At 42.2% G+C, this 20,237-nt stretch overlaps 2 protein-coding genes across 2 annotated transcripts; both read left to right on the forward strand.

Annotated features, from left to right (window-relative positions):
• Positions 1–536: 536 nt before the first annotated feature.
• Positions 537–3,294, forward strand: LOC138023338 (uncharacterized). Its single transcript, XM_068870351.1, has 2 exons — positions 537–711; positions 1,616–3,294. Exons 1-2 carry the CDS (start codon positions 537–539, stop codon positions 3,292–3,294), a joined length of 1,854 nt encoding a protein of 617 aa, XP_068726452.1.
• A 222-nt stretch (positions 3,295–3,516) lies between these two features.
• Positions 3,517–4,680, forward strand: LOC138023339 (uncharacterized). Its single transcript, XM_068870352.1, has 2 exons — positions 3,517–3,744; positions 3,967–4,680. The coding sequence occupies exons 1-2, from the start codon at positions 3,517–3,519 to the stop codon at positions 4,678–4,680; spliced, it is 942 nt and encodes a 313-aa protein (XP_068726453.1).
• The last annotated feature ends 15,557 nt before the right edge of the window (positions 4,681–20,237 follow it).

Consider the following 20,237-nt stretch of genomic DNA (forward strand, 5'->3'; position numbering starts at 1 on the left):
AAGGAAGCTAGCCATCAAGTTCAAACTGCCAAAGCTGGCGCCAGGCTACCAAAGCTTTCAATCACGCAGTTTGACGGGTTATTCGAAAACTGGCTTCCTTTCTGGAACAAGTTTGAGGCGGAAATCGACTCCGCAACTCTAACGCCCGTCACAAAGTTCGCGTATTTGAAAGAGCTCGTGGAACCGAAAGTAAGGGCTGACATCGACGGATTACCGCTTGACAGCGAAGGCTATGAGAGAGCAAAGAGCATACTCCAGGGAGAATACGGCAAAACCAGTGAAATTATCAACGCCTATGTCCGTAATATTTTGGAGCTCCCCGTCGTGAAAAGTCCTGATCAAAAGAGGGTGAACATCTTTTACAACACTCTATTGCACAACGTACAATCGCTGGAAACTCTGGGCAAACTAGAGCGAGTGAATGGAATGGCAAGGAGCGTTCTCGACAAACTTAAAGGTATTAAAGCTGATTTAGTCAGAGGTGAAACAGGGTGGCAAGACTGGGATTTACCTCGTCTAGTTCTAGCTCTATAGAAATGGAGATCAATTCAGAGGGAGAAAATGGCAGCAACGTTCCTAAAGGCAAGTCTCGCCTCTTCCACGCAGACGAACGAAAACCACGCACGTGTGTCTACTGTGAGAGAGGAGATTATGTTTCATCTGCTTGCACGCACTTGACCACCTTAGACGAGAGGAAGAGATTTCTGGCGCGTAAGGGAATGTGCTTCAATTGCACCGGAACTAAGCACCGTGCGGCCGATTGAAGGAGTAGGTCAAGATGCCAGAAATGTGGAAAAAGACACCATACATCTATCTGCACCTAGGGGGATCAACTTTTGACTGCAACGGCTACCGGTAACAAAGAACGCGTAATTTTCCCGATTGTCAAAGTAAAAGTGGAGGGAATTCTGTGTCGGGTACTCCTCGAGTCTGAGCCGGGAGCTCTTACGCCTCAGCAGCACTTTTGGACAAGATTCCTACGCGCACACGTACCCGAGAAGTTCGACGGATCGAAATGATGCTTGGGTCTACAACACGGCAAGTGGAACTTTCGTCAATTACCGTACAAGCAGTAGATGGCGGCACAGAGTTAATTAAAGGTTGATGTCACCAAAGTGGATCGAAAGGAGTTACTTATAGTTGACAATGCAAATTACAAGAAGATCATTGAATCGTACGCTCACCTCCAGGGAGTCCATATGGACGACAGTCATTCCAAACCTCACATGCCAGTCCACCTTATCTTGGGCGCCAGTGATTACGCGGTTATCTAAACAACAGAAAGACCTCGAATCGGTCGTCCAGGAGAGCCAGTTGCGGAGAAAACTAAACTCGGGTGGACCATTACGTCGCCAGGGAGAGAAATTGATCACGCCAACATGCTGCTGACACAAACAAATCATGTCGATTATGAAGAACTCTGTTGTTTCGATGTGTTAGGGCTAGAGGACTCTCCGGAACATGATCAGCAGGCGGTCTATGCTGAATTTCGAGAGCAGCTAACGCGGGATCCGAAAGGATAGTACGAAACGTCTCCGCCATGGAAGGGTAACCATCCACCTCTACCAAATAACAAAGCAGGAAGTTTACGAAGGCTCGTCAACCTCCGGAACAGGCTGCAGCACAGAGTATGGACAAATCATTGAGCAACAGAAGTCGGAGGGGATAGTAGAAGAAGCGAATAAATCTCCACAGGAGAAGGAGTTTTACATTCCTCACAAGCCTGTCGTGCGAATAGGAGCCGAATCAACGAAGTTACGTGTGGTTTATGACGCATCAGCTCGGTTCAACCCACAAGCACCCAGTCTGAATGACTGTTTATACGCCGGACCGCCTCTTCAGAACCATCTGTGGAATGTGTTGGTGCGCATGCGCTTTCACCCAGTGCTCATCACAGGGGACCTCAAGCAAGTCTTCCTCCAGGTTCGCATCAAGAAGCAAGAAAGAGACACGCTTCGGTTTCACTGGAAAGCAAATGAACACTGGCAAGTAGAAACTCTAAGATTCACGCGAGTGTCGTTCGGTCTAGTGCCGTCGCCCTTCCTGCTGGGGGGAGTGATCGAGAGTCACCTCGAATCCTGGGAACCGCGAAGGCCAGAGCTAGTCGCTGAACTGCATAAGAGTCTCTATGTGGATGATCTCATCAGTGGAAAACCGACGGTGAAGGAGACGGAGCAGCTGAAACAGGGGGCAATCGAGGTGTTTGAAGATGCGAAGTTCACACTCCATGAGTGGCATTCCAATGCAGCTGAATTAGAAGAGAACGGGACCAAAGTGGAAGAGGAAGAATCGTTTGCCAAGCAGCAACTCAGACAACCAGGTGGAAGAGACGGCAGCCTCCTTGGACTTTCTTGGGAGAAAAGGAAACATGAGATCAGCGTTGCTGTGCCACAAGAAAACGTAATCACGCCTAAGAAAGGAATCTTGCGCAAGCTCGCGAAGATCTACGACCCATTGGGCCTTGCAGCATCCTTAACTCTGAAAGGGAAGTCAATTTACCGAGATGGATGCAAAGCAAAACTAGCGTGGGATGCACCGCTGCCCTCACAACTGGCTTGCCGATGGTCGTGCCTAGAGAGAGAGCTACCACCAAAGGTGACAACACCAAGAGCCTTGAAACTTCAGCGAGAGGAGATAGAGGAAATCGAGCTTCACGCCTTTGGAGATGCAAGCGTAAATGGCGTGTCTGCGACCGTACATGCAGTGGTGAAGCAGAGACCAGGTGTAAACACAGGATTGGTTGAAGCGAAAGCACGACTAGCCAAACAAGGGCTCACGATACCACCCTTAGAGCTTGTGTCAGCCCATATGGCGACGAACCTGATCAACAATGTACGCTGTGCACTTGAAGGATTTCCTGTGAAACAATCCTTTGGATGGCTGGACAAATTCGTTATGAACCGAGTAAGGAAAATACAAGCCCACCCCGAGATTACTTGGCGCCACGTTCCCACGCAGGAGAATTTCGCCGATCTGGGGAGTCGAGGAGGACAAGTGACCGACAACCCGTTGTGGTGGCAATGGCAGCAGTGGCTCACAAGGAAAGAGGAGTGGCCACCAGATCTTGTGACAAGTGCTTCTCCGGAGACAATGGCGGAAGCCAAAGCAACTCGTAAAATCTTTGCTGCGGCATTAGCAGCAACTGCAACTGATGAACTAGATGCTCTACTTGACAAGTTCTGCTACTGGAAAGCTATCAGGGCGTACGCATGGATCAAGCGGTTCCTTTTCAACGTCCGCACGAGGACGAGAATGACTGGACCTTTGACTACGCAAGAACTGAATCTTGTTTAACTGTTCTGGGAGAAGAGAGTGCAGGACAGAGTCAGAAAAGACGAGCGTTATCACGAGGACCGGCTGCAACTTAATCTTCAGCCTAACTCAGATGATGTACTGGAGTGCCGAGGCAGGATACAGGGCCACTATCCAGTGTACCTACCGGACAGCCAGCAATACACATAGAAGCTGGTTGAACATGCCCACCTAAGCACACTCCATGGGGGAGTAGGTCTCACCATGGTGAAATTACGAGAGCGCTATTGGGTACCACGTCTGAGGAAACTAGCCAAACGTATCACCAGGACATGCCACGGATGTCGAAGGTTTCAAGCCAAGGCCTACTCAAGCCCTCCACCAGGCAACCCTCAGAGAGAGCGAACTGAGGAAAAAAACCCGTTCCATGTCATTGGAGTTGATTATGCAGGCCCCCTAAAGTACCGTGTGAAATCAAAGATGGAAGGGAAGGCAAATGTATTATTGTACTCCTGTAGTTTGACCCGTGCCTTACACCTGGATCTGTTGCCCAGCCTAGAAATCAAAGAGATCCTGAGGACTTTCAAATGCTTTATCGCTCGACGTGGCCGACCTAAAACAGTGTACAATGGAAAGTCCTTCGTTGGGACGGCGAAATGGATCAGCAAATTAATGAGTGACTAGAAGTTCCATGACTTTCTGGCGGTTCAGCAGATCAAGTGGAAATTCAACCTCAGCCGCGCGCCCTGGTGGGGTGGCCAATTCGAAAGAAAGGTTGGGTTGGTCAAATCAGCTCTCAACAAGACTGTTGGAAACAGTCTCCTCACCTGGGCCGAGCTAGAAGAAATCCTATTGGATGTTGAATTTGCGCTAAATAACAGGCCCTTGTCTTACGCTGATGACGACGTTCAGCTTCCACTCCTCACGGCAAATTCTCTCCTGTTCGCCCAACCGAACACGCTGCCAGAGCTTCAACCTCATCATAGCGAAGACCGTGACCTCCGTAAGAGAGCCACGTATCTGAAGCGATGCAAGGATGCTTTATGGTCCCCCTGGACATCAGAGTATTTGCGTGGGCTTAGAGAAAGCCACAAACTTAAACACAAGAATGGACACGTTCACGCGGCCAGGGGAGATGTGATCATCATAAAGTGTGAAGAAAAGAACAGAGGGCAATGGAAGTTGGGCATCACAGAAGAGCTCATCACCGGACAAGATGGAGTAGTGAGAGGGGCCAAGCTAAGAGCGTGCAAGTCAATCCTAGAGAAGTCAGTACAGCTTTTGTATTTTCTGGAGCTGTCCAGTGAGAGACCACCTGGGGGACATAACGTTGATCTCGATCCAAGGGCGCCGGCCTTCAGGTCAAGGCGTAATGCTGCGGCTGTGGCCAGAACACGTATACATGACCTTGCTCAGGATGAGCAGTGAGCTAAAACAACACTAACTGCAGCAGGCGGGACAATGAGCATTGTTGTTTAGTCTAACACAAGAGCTAGACTTATAAGAGCTCGGAACTATATAGAGACTTTGTTTGTTTATTTCCGTGATTAAAAGTGATTAAGATTCGGTGATTGACATATATCTCATATATCTCTTTCGGAGATATATGGAGGGAGGGTGTCTGAATTGTGGCGGTTGCGTGACAATAGTTAAGCCATTTTGATAATGTCGGTTTGAAGTGTTAAGTGATGTGTGAATTGAGAACTTGGGGTCAAATCGTTGTTGGCAATACAATCACATCGGAAATCATGAGAATGTACACGACCAATCAGAACAGAGGGAGTTGTCTAAAAAAAAAAAGGGAGCGGTTGAAAAGAGAGAAGAAGAAAAAAATCTTGTAATACGAGGGATCAATAAATCGTTTTCAAAATTTTGACGGTGTTGGATAACTTTGGGGGCATTCCCAACAATAGACCAATTCGGCTAACGCAATGTTGTACCCAATTCAAATCTCTCGGGGTTAAGGATCTTTGTATGTTGCATTTGCATGATAATGTAGCATTCATATGGAAATATTTGGAACAAAACGTTTTATTCCCAAAGGATCTGAATTGGGTACAACATTGAGTTAGCCGAATTGGTCTATTATGATCAGGCTTGTAAGTGATGGTCGCAGTAGGTTTGAAAGCTGAGAGGAAAAACTGTTGTGTGTAGTTAAGGGTTTATGTTAAGTTATGTTTGTAAGGCGCAGGTAGAGGTTGACAACGATTTAATTTGGTATGTTCCAAAATTTTATACAAGCTTTCAAGTGTAAGGCGCTGTTAGTATCTTTTGACGTTACGCCACTTTTTACTGGCATATTACTCCAATTAGCCTTAGACTGCACCAAGACATACCAAAAATGGCGGATGCTATGAAAAACAAGTATTTTTGACGTATTTAATAGCCACGGACAATTACTAACTGTCTTAAAAGCTGGGTGAGGCTTTGATTGTAAAAGGGATAAGCAGGGCTGAAAACAATAGCTGATCATAATAGAAAAACACTGGATTATAGAATGGGAGGGAGGGGAGTGTAAAAGCCGATGCGATTATGAAGAGGACTGGGAATACATATCTTCCCCTTTGTGGTAGGCTTGAAAGCTGAGAGGAAAAACATGTGTGTAGTTAAGGTTTTCTGTTAAGTTATGTTTGTAAGGCGCAGGTAGAGGTTGACAACGATTTAATTTGGTATGTTCTAAGATTTTATACCAGCTTTCAAGTAAAAGGCGCTGTTAGTATTTTTTGACGTTACGTCACTTTTTACTGGCATATTACTCCAAGTAGCCAAAGACTGCAACAAGACTAGCATCAACAAATCCTTGTTTCAACTACAACTACCCACAGATCGATAGAGACTTATTACACCTGTGCCTAACTTCAATATACTTTCAATACAACGGAAAATACTACAGGCAAATACACAAGACAGCCAAAATCGCACCCGTAATCGTTTCCGTTGTTGTGGATGAAACAGTCATGCAAAACGTGGAATAGGCCCTAACAACATACAAGCACACAATACCCTTGTGGCTACGTTACGTTGACGATACTATCACGGCAGTACACAAAGAACGCAAGAATTCTCAGTAAAAACACCTTATTAATTAAGCAAAATGCGGACATCCACTTCACCAATTAGATCGAAGAAAACAGAAATACCTTTTCTAGACTGCTTGGTTATGTGTTACCACTGAACTATTGAACCCGGCAAACATCTTACAATCCCAGGACACACAAAGCGACCACTATAAGAACCTTGATGAGGCGAGCATATCGATAGTTTGGGACTCAACCGATAGTTTACCTAACGAGACTAAATACTTTTAAAAACAACGTTTTTAGGAAGAGCAGCTGTAGTACAGATTTCTTCAAACGCAGCACATGCATCAGACAAAACGACAACAGTCCTACTACGTCAACCGCTACCACAGCGACAATACCGTACATAAGAGGGACTGAAACTATCGCACGCATACCACAACCTCACGACACACGCGTTTCCCACGACTTATGACGCTCACTAACTAATGTTAGAGACAGAGACGACCCCAAGGACAGACAGGGAGCAGTATACAAGATCACATGCTGCGATTGCCAGGCCTCTTCTATCGGTAAAGCCGGCAGGAATATAAATAAACGACTTACAAAACACAAAGGAGCGACTAAGAATGGTGATCTCAATAGCAGTATTGCTGAACACCATTCAAGAGCAAAAGACAATATCGACTGGGACTCTTCCACTTGCTTAACCTGCGATCAGGCCTAGTTGAGCATTGCTGTCATGTCCTCTTTGGTCGGCGCTCGCTTTTTTCGTTTCTTCTTCTCCTAACAAAAATGGAGCCTGATCGCAGGGTACTACATGCTTAACCTACTGTAGGAACTATTACCAGCGCCTTGCACTTAAAACCTGGTATACAAACTAAATTAAACTGTTGCCTACCTCTACATGTACCTTACAAACGAGTACTTGACAGAAAACCTTAACTACACACAACTTTTTCCTCTCAGCTTAAAAAACTCACCAATCATCACTCACCCATCCTCACAAGCAATCACGTTACTTTTCCCACTAACAATCATAACACAGACCAGTCCATCACTACATTTGCTTGTACTTCCAACCGTCACTTGACTCTGAAGGTGACTTACGCTCAGGTTGTCCGAACGTCAGTCACTGCCAACCGTCCTTCTCGGAAATCCATTAAGGTATTTAACTGCTGGGTTCAAACTGTTTTATGTTTTATGAAATACGTAACTACTGATTTACTTATGTAAGTTAGCATTTTATCATTTGCAGACCACGACGTGGGAAAGGTGCCAGAAGCTTATATCCGGCGAGGAAAAGCTAAAGGCAACTGTTACTAGAACACAACCTGATTCAAAAATTAACGCCAAGTACACTCCCAATCAGGACTCTGCTCAAGTCTTAAGACACCATTTCCGCCATCCTCCTGTGTCCGAAGAAGAAAAGCAGCTACCCATCGCTTACTCCATAACATTATACAAAAGTGCACGTTTAGTGGACAGAATTCTTCAAGTAATCCATATTCCCAACAATGTGTACTGCATTCATATCGTCACAAAATCCCCAGACGCCTTGGTAAGAGCCATAAAAACTATGATACGCTGTCTTCCAAATGTCTTTGTCACCACCAATAGGACAAGTGTTTTCTGGGGACATTTTAGTTTGGTTCAAGCTCAGCTCAATTGTATGGAAGAGCTTTTACAGTCTTCTGTGAAATGGAAATATTATATTAGTTTGGTTGGACAAGATTTTTTCACTTTATGATAACAAGGAAATTGTGAGAGCATTGGATCCGGAAACTCTTAAAAACCACAAAAATATAGCCAGTGGTCCTGTGCAAAAAAAATTCCAGAACCGCACGAAGTTCATCCACCGTTTTATCAACAATAAGTTCGTTATGGGTGAGAAGAAACGCCATCCAAGTCACAACATTACAATTTATAGGGGAGCAACGCACATTATTGCAATACGACAATTTGTTAACTTTGTACTGCACAGCCAGATCGGGGAAGACTTTGTTGAATTTTTAAAGGGTACTCACATCCCAGATGCCATGTCATATGGAACCTTACGTCAGTACCCGCATGCCCCAGGTGGAATCCAAGGGAAACAGCCAGAGTGGATACCACGCGCTTTAATATGGCAGTGGCGTGGTAAGCAGAACAAAAATTCTTGTAAAGGATTCTGGAAACGAGATCTATGTTGGATCTCTTTTCAAGACCTGCAGTGGGCCCTCGGTGAAAAAATGAAAATGAAACTGTTTGTTCACAAAATCCCTTACAACTTCAGAGACGAGCTGGTACACTGTATTCTTATTGCAAGACAAGGAAGAAAATACGGCACGGCTGTCTGGAAAAAATAAAAACTAAAACGCTGTGCAAAGTATTGCGTAAGACTCTCTGGGTTGCTCATGACACTATATTCATCCAACGATGATGTCAAAATCACCTCACAAAGGATTTCTTTCTTGTGTAGGTACCGTGCCCTAAAAGATTTTATCACAATTAAATGAAACATCTTGTGTAGTTAAACAGAGCAACTGGAATCGGTACCCCACCATCGCTTTGGATTGGCTAAAAGAGCTCCTGACTTAGCGAACCATCAAATTCCGTCATCCAAATATTCGAAATAAAAGGCTGGTGCCGCAACGATTTCCTGGTTTACCCATTTCCGTCAGCGATTTGTCTGTCAAGTCTCCACGAACAACGATTAGCCAAACTATTGTCAACTGTTTTCAAAATGTTAACCAGCGAATCCCGACCTGTCTGTTTACGTGATCTTATAACTGTAAGGCGCTTCAAGTATAATCACAAAGGTACCACAATAGTGGACCTTCCAAAAGTGAATTCTACAACTTACTGGCTTAAGGGCCCACGGACGGATTTTTCGCGCGTTGCTAAGGAAGTGAGACGTTACTTCCGGTGACTGACGTCATTATATACGTGAGCTGACCCACTCACAGACATTGAAAATTTGATAACAATCTCCTAATTGTTGTTTGCATCGAAGGTTTTTCCTCGCCCTTCCTTGTGCTCGTCGTCAGATCAACTGCGCATGCGTAAACAAACTAACTTCCGGTTTGAGAAAAAGCTAAATTTCCCGGCGGTCTTTAAATTGAATTATTATTCTTTTTTATATGGCTCGTTTCACCTCCAAATACAGTATATAGCTAAGTTTTTTCAAATCATGTTTTTTGAAAATGTTATGGGTATTTCAGTATCGTTTATCTCTCTGAAAAGAGCATTTTTCAAAATAAAAAGAAAACCATGCTTGGCTGGATGCAAAAACGAATACAAATTATGAAACCACTGATTAAATACCCAAATTGTGTAGCACATAGACAAATTTAGAGTTTTCTATTATTGGTCACGTGACCATGGGCGTGGCATGTTGACATCATATTTGGGGTCATTGGTTCAAAAAAGTTGGAAACTGACCAAACTAATGCCAAATTCTCTCAGATTACTCAACCATTACATCCTTAGCAACGCACCCCAAATAATACGTCAGTAGGCCCTTAAGATCTTGGCAATACACTGCACCGAAATTGTGGAATTCTATACCAGACGAAACTGGGAGGATTCTAACATATACCGCTTTTAAGAACAGTTTAAAAACAATAAATCTCACGGAACCATGTTGACCATGTCTTGTAGATCATTATAAGATTATATTTTATAGCTTGTCAGTTTTCTTAATTGTAGTTTTCGTTATACACAGGAAGTTTCATTTTAGTATGTTTATCTTTATTATTTCGTGGCCTACCTGGAAACTAGCTATTAGATAAGTGTACTGACCACGTTAATAAAGTGATTGATTGATTGATCGATCGCAGACATGTTCTGTTGAAGAATCACTATTACAAGGGTTCCCGTAATCCCTATATTGTCAACTGGGTTATTGACTTTCTCAAAGATCGTAAACAGAGGGTGTGCATTGATAACATCGCAGCTCCTTTCCTGCCTATCAAACGTGGTGTGCCCCAGGGCACTGTTTTGGGGCCCGTACTTTTTACTTTTATGGTTAATGATATAATTCCCACTTCCAGAAATATCTTGATGACTAAATATGCAGATGATGTCACGTGTAGCATACCTGTTGGGCCTAATGTCGATGACTATGCCTCTAAGGAGGTAGAAAATATTAAAGCCTGGGCAGTGAAGAATTTAATGAAACTCAATTTAAGTAAAACCAAAGAAATTGTCATGAAAGGAAGAAATTAATTTTCCGCTGGTATTCCAATAATTAGTTATGCTCCAATACCTTCGCTCCTCCTGTCTCACCTTCTCACTTGTTCTAATTATGCATAACCTTTGATTGGTTAGTCCCTGGTATTTATAACCTCTGTGACAGTTGAATATTCACTCACGCTAGCGATCCACGCAGTTTATACTTCAGCATTTATATCGAAAACCTTTTTTCGTGATGGCTACGGAGAATGATTCCTCAACATCTTCAGCCCACTTAGGGGAAGCAGGTGCTAGCAACCAGGCGGGTGGCCCAATTGTGGATCAGGTTTTTTCGTTGTTTAAAGATTATCTGCAGAACCAGCTAGAGACGAAGACGAAAGAGATCGAGCAGAGGTCAAAGATCGACAAAGAGGTTGTCCGATTGAAGTACAGAGGCAACCAAAAGCAGTTTGAACTTAACGCCGCAATCGATTCCATTTTGGAGAACATTGAAACAGAAATCCAACAAGGTCGACCCAGCAACGACCGCATACGAAGTCTCGCCCAGGACGCAAGGCAACTTCTGCGAAAGAGGCAAAAACTTATCAAGATTGCTGATAAAAGCAAAGATGGCTGGCAGGTCGTCGCCGAGTATGAATCCGATGAGCTGGCTTCAGGTTCAGAGGACGAGAAGTGTCTCAAAAAAGCTGTGAGTCGACCAGTCGTAAACGCCGTCAAAAAGACCAAGCAAACATTGAGCGCCGGAAAAAGGCGAGACTTAGTGGGGGTGCTGATAATCAGCTTTTTCGCGGTAAGACCTTCGATGACCTCGTTTTACTTTGTGATTTCTCATAATTCGGATCCGCTTGCGAATCCTTCCATATTCCTTGTTTGTTTGATCATTTACGGGAATTGAAGGGTAAAATAATTTACGATCGGTTGAGCGAAGCGAATTAGAACGTAAATGAATTTTCCGCTGGTATTCCAGTAATTAGTTATGCTCCAATACCTTCGCTCCTCCTGTCTCACCTTCTCACTTGTTCTAATTATGCATAACTTTTGATTGGTTAGTCCCTGGTATTTATAACCTCTGTGACCGTTGAATATTCACTCACGCTAGCGATCCACGCAGTTTATACTTCAGCATTTATCCCACCCTCCCGCCCAGCTTACTGCAGTTGTTGTTATTTTTGTTTACAGGCCGTAGGGATGCTTGTTATGAAGGGTTCCGCTGTTTCAAATGTGGAAAATACGGTCATTGGGCCGAAGACTGCCGTTCTGCCTTCTGGCCAGGAGGTCACAGTTACCAGTCCTACAATCACAACTCCTTACCAGTACCTTCCTACAACAGGCCAACAGGAATTCAATCAAGCCAGCCAGCTATCAAGTATTGAGGAAGACTTAGCGCAGGTAGAAGAAATTGTAGAAAAATTCGAAGTGGACAGTGGGCTATCTTTAAGCGTGAAGGGTAATCTTAGAGCTAACATCGAGTTTTGGAAATCTATTGGTGCGCCTTATTTTATCTTATCGCTAATTGAAAACGGTTATAAATTACCTTTTGCTAGTTCGCCCGAACCCGTGAAGTTCAGGAATAATAAGTCTGCTAGATTCCATGCCGATTTTGTGGACCAAGCTATCTATCCATGAGCTTGTTCTCTCTGAGCGTGTCTGCGTAGTTGCTAAGAAACCCTTGGTAGTTAACCCCTTAACTGTGTCAGTACAGCCATGCGGTAAAAAACGACTAATTCTGGACTTACACCACGTAAATAAGTGTTTACTTAAACAAAGAGGGAAATTCGAGGATTGGAAAGTTGCTCTTTCCTACTTTACAAAGGGGTCTTTCGATTTAAAAAGCGATTATCACCACGTTGAAATTTCACAGGAACACCAAACTTACCTTGGGTTTTCGTGGGAGGTGGCAGATTCTGGGGATGAAATATTTTATGTATTTACCGTTCTTCCTTTCGGTTTATCCACTACCCCTTATGCCTTTACTAAGCTCTTGAAACCCTTGGTAAAACGCTGGAGATTAGGTTGGGGCATAGTCCAGGATAAACAAGACTGTCACGCTACTGCCCGAGCTGTTAGAAACGACTTGAGCAGTGCAGGGTTTATAGCTAACGATGAGAAGTCGGTATGGGAGCCCACGCAGGTTTTAGACTGGTTAGGCTTGACTTGGAATTCGATCCTGGGCACTTTAAAATTGTAGATAGAAGGATTACGAAGATTTTAAAAACCATTGACCATATTATCAACTCAAACTTTAAGGTTTCGGCGAGAAGTTTGGCTTCTTTTACGGGTCAAATTATTTCAACGGGTCCTGTCGTTGGTAATATTGGTAGAATTATGACAAGACATTGTGTCATGTCCACCTTGTGTAATGACCGTTGGGATATGGAGTTTTACCGTGACGATTACTGTCAGGAGGAATTGTATTTTTGGAAAACAAATCTTAGCGATATTAACAACAGACATTGTTTCGCATATACCTGCCCTAGTTCATTTGTTTATTCTTACGCCAGTGCTACGGGTTGTGGTTCTGTTATTGGCTTCAATAACGAGTACGTGTGCCATAGAATGTGGACAGATTCGGAGAGTCTACAGAGCTCCACGTGGAGGGAGTTATGTGCGATAGAATTTTCTTTGCGTTCGTTTGCCCCAGTCCTTAAAGTATCACATGTCAAGTGGTTTACCGATAGTCAAGCTGCTGCCAGAATCGTTGAAGTAGGTAGCATGAAGTTGGACTTGCACAAAATTGCCAGAAGAATTTTCGATATTTGTGTTCAGTCAGGGACTTACCTAGACATACAGTGGATTCCCCGCACTTTAAATCAACAGGCTGATTACATTAGTCGTTTGATAGACGTCGATGATTGGCAGACTACCAGTGATTTGTTTTCGTCCCTAAACGATTGCTGGGGGCCGCATTCCGTAGATTGTTTTGCTAATTATTATAATCATAAGCTACCCCGATTCTTTTCTAGGTTTTGGAATCCCAACACGGCGGGTATCGACTTCTTTATTCAGCCACTTCGAGGAGACAACTGTTGGGTGGTCCGGCCCGTTTCTATCGTTTCTAGAGTTCTTCATTATATGAAGTCTCAAAACGCTGTGGGTACCGTTGTTCTCCCCTTTTGGCCTTCGGCTCATTATTGGCCTTTACTGACAAGTAGATATCTCAAGTATATATCAGCTTATAGCATGCATATCGGGAACCAATCCTTAACTCATGGTAGGAATCTCAATTCCCTTTTAGGATCAAAGGACTTTAAGGGGCATGTCATTGCTCTAAGGATGAAGTTTCTTGACTAGAATTATTGCTCGTGACGCCTGGGGGTGGCGGCACCTTCCAGCTTATCTGCTATGATTAGTTTCCAGCGTTTGCTTGGGTTTTTGGCTGTTTCTGGTGGCTACATCAGTGACGTTGCATTTTATTGGCACTGACCATCTTAGATAAAGGGTGACTGCACCCGTTTGGAATGTGAGAACAATCAGTTCTGACTTTGTAGGCACTGGCCTTATTGGGGCATGGCACTGATCATTGGTACAGCTGCTTGTACGGGTGACCTGGCACCCGCCCGGTATAATTAGTTTTTCTGGAATTATGAATTGCATGGGTTTTACCCCGCTTTACTTCGGAGTGTTCTTATTTGTAATATCAGATACTTAGTTCAAGCGGAGCTTGGAAACCTTTCCTGTCTTCGTCTTCACCAAATTTTCGCCAAATCGTGAGCGTGATGTTACAGTCCCGGGCGAACTCTACAACTAAAGCCTACCTTAGGGTCATCAAAAGGTTTTTAGAGTGGTGTAGGAGTAGGGAATTAAGTGTTCGATTGCCTTTTCCCGTAAGCACAGTATCGCTTTATTTATTTGAAAACCATCAATCTTGTGCTTCAAGCGCGTCTTTAGTCCAAGCTCATGCTGCACTTAAATGGTTTCACTCGTTTGTGCCTAACCTCGACCGTAATCCTCTGGATAGTGAATCTTGTAGGAATTTAATTGAGTCGGCAAAACGCAGCAAGTCTAAACCAATTGTCAAGAAGAAACCTTTTTCATCCCAAATTATTAAGGATATTCTAGACGCTTATAATAAGGAAGATGCTAATTTGAAAGATGTTGGGATAGCTGCCTTATGCTCGATAGCTTTTGCCGGATTTTTTCGGTATAATGAGTTGTGTAATATTTCACCCAACCATATCGAATTTCACAGTCAATACATAAAGATTTTTGTGCCTCGTAGTAAGACTGATGTTTATAGGGAGGGTAACTATGTCTATATAAGTGCATCGGGAACTTCATACTGCCCTGTTAGTGTTTTAAGAAGGTATATGAATCTAGGTGGTATTCACGATAAAAGTGATCTGCCTTTGTTTAGGCCTCTGGTTTTTCATAGGAGTAATTCTAGTTATATTCTAAGGGATGGAAAAATCTCCTACACAACATGTAGAGAAATCCTGAGGGATTCCTTAAAACATCTTGGTTTCAACCCGGACGAGTACCGGCTTCATAGCTTAAGATCGGGTGGGATAACATCCGTTGTTCGCCACAGTGGTAATTCAGTTTCGGAGAGACTGTTGAAGTTGCATGGCAGGTGGAAGACGGACGCTGCCAAAGATGTGTAAGTGGAGGAAAGTCTTGATAACAGGCTTCAAGTAACAAAGTTTCTAGGGCTTTAATTTAGGTAGCTGTAGGTCTTATTTCTGTATTGTTTATCGCTTCCTAGTATCCTATATCTGCTTATTACTTTAAAGAAAAAGAGCATGGATTATACGAAATTGTAAAGACCTAGCGGATTACAAATACCAAAAAAAAAAAAAAAAAAAATGATGAAAGAGAGAGAGAGTGAGAGAGATTGATACGTTATTGTTAACGTTCGCTTTTTACTTATTGTAAAGAATATACGTTAAGGAAAAGAAGAAGAAGAGTGTATGTAAACTATTAAACTGCATTCGGATCCCTTGCGAATCCTTCCATATTCCTTGTTTGTTTGATCATTTACGGGAATTGAAGGGTAAAATAATTTACGATCGGTTGAGCGAAGCGAATTAGAACGTTACATAAGAAAATTCTGCTTATCTAGTATTGGAAAATACTTTTAGAATGACTTCGTCTTTATAATCGAAACATCACATCTAAAATCCTATTTTAAAAAAGCAATTTTTGAACACTATTTTGCTCAGTGCTGATTTCCTTACTTGCTGGTATGTACTCCACTCTTATAAGTCTTAATATTGCAACTTAATGGGATATCCAGTTCTGTAGAATTAGTACTATTTAAAGTTAAGAATATAACATTATTCTTTCTCTGAGATTGTTGTTAACTTGAATGTATTCACAATATGGATTACATTCACAAATGTTTTACCTGGTTATGTCATTTTGGAATGTATTTATATACGAATCAGTGTCAATCTCCCTTTTAGTATTGTTAACTATATACCATTTATTTCTATTGGTGGTATACTGTATATAATTACGTTATCTGTAATAATTTCGTTTTTTTTCCTCTCCTGAAGCAGTTTTATACAAATGTAAATAACACTTTGCCAGAGATGAGTAAATTTTGTACCAAGATATCGTGTAAGTGCATTGTAAATATATAAATAATATATAATTTAACTACGAATCAGTGTCAATCTCCACATTTTTGTGCAAAATTAGTATTTGATGTTTCCACAATGACTGGATAGCATTGAGGGGACGTCCTTTGACTTTTCTTCCAACAAACAACCAGCTCGAAGTTACAGATTTCAATTTATTTAATAGGACAATAGGCTCACTTTGCTGGTCGCTTGCGCGCGCCTTGTCACTTTTAAATTTAAACTGTTCAACTTAAGTTATTCCACTGATATTTGCGTGTCGGCTGTTAAAGGCGATTCCCGTATCACGAATTATCATTCGATTTATTTTGTCCTTCCTTTTCATTGGCCGAGAGCCCACCACGTGACCTGCAGATAACTGCCTACAAATAAGTGTTTTGCTGCAAATAATATTCTGCTCATGCGCAATTGAAATCACGCTCTTGTGAGGGATCGCCTCCCCGAGCTGTCAAAGCGGAATGATTCGACATCTTTAGTTGATCGAAAGAAGAGTGAGGATACTAAGAAAGGAACGAAAGTTGCACTCAACGTATTTCGAGAGTATCTCAAGGAAAGAAAGGTAGACGAAGAGTCACTCGTGTCATCGACGCGAAGGACAAGTTGGCGAATGCATATGTACTGAAGAGATTTTATGCTGAAGCCAGAAAAAAGCATGGGGAGCCTTACACCAAAGCTTCTCTTGTCGGGATACGCTTTGAAAACTGTGAAATTCTTCAGCTTTGTTGATGCCTAGTGTTATTGAACGTTTGACTCTAAGTACAATTTGAAGTCTACAAATATAATTATGCTGAGAAGGAAACCAATTGATTGGTGCCATTACTCGACTCTGCAAGGCAGCGCGCGCTTACAGCTTCCCCGTAACCAAAAAGAAAAAAACTTGGTGATCGAATGATAAAACAGTTATTGACCCTGGTTATCGCAAAATATCTTGATTTTTCAGTGTCTCGCAGATCAATTACTTGCCTCAGCCTTCGTCTTCGGCAAATAATTAATCGGCTCGCCACTGACAAATCACGATATTTTGCTCAACCTCGTCCAATACTTGTTAAATATTTTCTAAGATTTGGTCACGAGAGCGCATGAGATGCCGACTTGAGTTTCGTTCTCCGAGTTAGAATTACTCGTGCGCGTCATTTCATCAATTTGAAACTCTCCCAGCTTATATAAGGCAATATGACAAAATACAAATTGAATAAAGCTTCAAATTTAAAGCTTTTTTAGTGGTTTAATTTTCAGACGTGAAAGTGTGTCATGTAAAAGGCACAATAGCGCAGAGTGAGATGATATAACAAGATTTGGAGCCATTTTGTATAGACAACACCCTGTCACACGAAGCCTGCTGTGTTGAACCTTGCCACTTTAAGTGACAATTTCTTTACACAAATCTTTTTCTTTGGTTGTTGGGCTTACTGCAGCAAGCGGGAATTCTCGTATCACGGCCTATGACAAAAGTCTCGAAAAAGGTAATTAAAATATTTTTTGCCAAGGAAATGTAAATAATCTGGAGCACTCGTAAAGTAAAGCCTTGCGTCTTGGCCTAATCTGTTCGCTTCGAGATTCAAAATCAGCCTTATTTCTTCCCCAGAACAATTCCCGACTCTACTTCGACCTTGCGGTTCAAAATTTCAAGGTTGGGAAGCTTTATAGCGAATTGAGATGTTCTTCACCAGTGGGCTGCCATTTTTCGACTCCATCTTGTTAGCTGATTTATCGTTGTCCTCGCCGCTTCAAACGCCAGTTTACCCATATTTTTGAATCTAAACTCACATTTCAATTTAAATCCGACTTACTTTAATATCAAACAGCACTCCATTCTGAGTTGAAGTCTCTTAAATAAGGAAAAAACAACGCCAGGAAGGCAAACCTATCCTCTGCTCCTTGCAAGTTCTGCAATTCATCGCCACACTTTTGACTTGCCATCTTCGTTTCATTCGTTTGTGATCCTTCGCCGTATTTCGCGTTGTATGGAACCAGTATCAGTCATAAAGATAAGGTAATGCCCACGTCTTTTAAATGACTCATCACCTTTGCATTCATTGTGCGCCTTCCTTTTGGAAACATGCGATGAATATTAACGATGCCAGCACTAAATCTGCCATTTCTCATGTTCCGGCGTTTCGAATGAATTTGACTGAATTTCAAGGCATTTTTGGGGTGATGAGGCGCATGCGTGAATAAATTGCACTGCTGAGAGCCAATCAGATTGAAAGGATCACCAGTGACTTCACACTAAAAATTAATGTGTAAGACTACACCTAAAAATGGTGTAAAATTGTTGCCAGCCACGCAATCAGTTTTTTTGTGTGTATTATTAGACCAACTTCTAAAGTGTAGTTTAATTCTCAAAAGGATGGTAAATTCACACGCAAAATAGTGTAAAATGGGTATTATACAACTTTGCACTTGTAAAATTACACATCTAGCAAGGGTAATAATATCAGGAAGTATGGGTAAAATTACCCCGAATTATGGTGTAGTGATCTTGCCAGCCCCGCTACCCTTTTTGGAAGGTGTAATTTTACCCCATCTAAAAAAACATGACACATGACGCTACATCGATGGGTGACAAACTCAAGCTTAAAATTACAATCGCTTACTTAAGTAAAAAATGCACAACTCTAGATTCGCATTTCTATAACTTATCCTAGGGCCATTAAGGTTGGTTTCCATATGCTTGCAGACAATCGCGGATCGCAGAAAGTTCTTCGATCGTCTGTGATCGTGATCGCACACGATCGCAGAAGGTAGAACCAAGTTCTGTCGCATTGACAGGAATTTTGTATGAATCGAAGTTTTGGAGAGCGTGCTTCCGCAAGAAAATGTATGTATTTGTGCAGACTTGAGTATAATAAAAACAAACTAAATATTTAAGAGCAACGAGGTGGCCTCCCGAAACGTTTAGTATTCGTTCGTCTTTTGCAACGATAAAAATGTCATTATAATTCGGGATTGAATTCGCCCGCAATGAGCATAAATGGAGGAGAATCTTGCTTCAACCCAGGTAGCTCTTGTTCAGTAGGCACAACCTGCATCTATAAAATGAAGTGGAAAAGAACACATGTCATAAAAATTATAAAAGGTGCAAGTTACATCGAACTGCATGAGGTGCGCCACCTGCCAGTTCAGATGGAAATTATACTACATTGTACACTATTACAACTACATTAACTGCATGGTTAGATCTACTTTTCAAGTTACATCGAACTGTATGAGGCGTGCCACCCGCCAGTTCAGATGGAAAATATACTACATAGTACACTATAACAACTTAATTAACTTCATGGTTAGATCTACTTTACAAGTTACATCGAACTGTATGAGGTGCGCCACCCGCCAGTTCAGATGGAAATTATACTACATAGCACACTATAACATTTAAATTATCTGCATGGTGAGATTTACTTTACTTTCAATGTCATAAAAGAAGCACACCACACCAAATGTAGTTAGAGTAGGTCAAAAGAAGACCTCAACACATGATAGAAACAAATACATAACAATCAATTTTTATCACCTCACGATGGAACACAACACGTAATCATCAAACCTCGACACATAATAACAAATCTCACCACATAATGACAAACACACACCACAAGACAAAACTTCAAGAAAAAACAATATATAGGTCCAACATTACGAATAAGTTACACTCCCAAATCAGTACTGGTATAACGATATAAAGAGGCCAAGCAAAGAATTCCTCATCAATTTCCATGCATAAAAGAAACATATATTTTTTAGGCGGGAAGTTGCGGTCGCCTCGCCAACGAACGAATACCACAACATTATGTTTGTGAAGTTAGGTAGATTTCACCTATTCTGCGCCCCGGCATATCATTATCCGGGAGAAGTATCCGTCGCCGGGACCCAAGGTCTTGATTTGGGTGACATAACGAGCTAACAGTGCCTTCCATTTGTGTCTAAAAGCTAAGGAACGTCAAAACACTGCAACAATTCTTTCGTTTCAACGGAACAGAAAACAGCTTGTATTTTTTAATGTGTTTTAATACATCGTCCTTTGGTACGAATTGTAGTCGATCCAAAAACACTTGGCTCGACTACAATACGCACCAAAGAACGATGAGAACATCATGACCTTCAAAACTTGACAATAGACGTAACGAACACAGTTTACTCACGACGAAAGGATTCAGCGTATTCTTTGTACGGGCGCCTAAACTGGTAAGCCATTCGCCTACTTCCTCTA

Source organism: Montipora capricornis, chromosome 11, assembly GCF_036669925.1.
Source record: "Montipora capricornis isolate CH-2021 chromosome 11, ASM3666992v2, whole genome shotgun sequence".
Classification (NCBI taxonomy): domain Eukaryota; kingdom Metazoa; phylum Cnidaria; class Anthozoa; order Scleractinia; family Acroporidae; genus Montipora; species Montipora capricornis.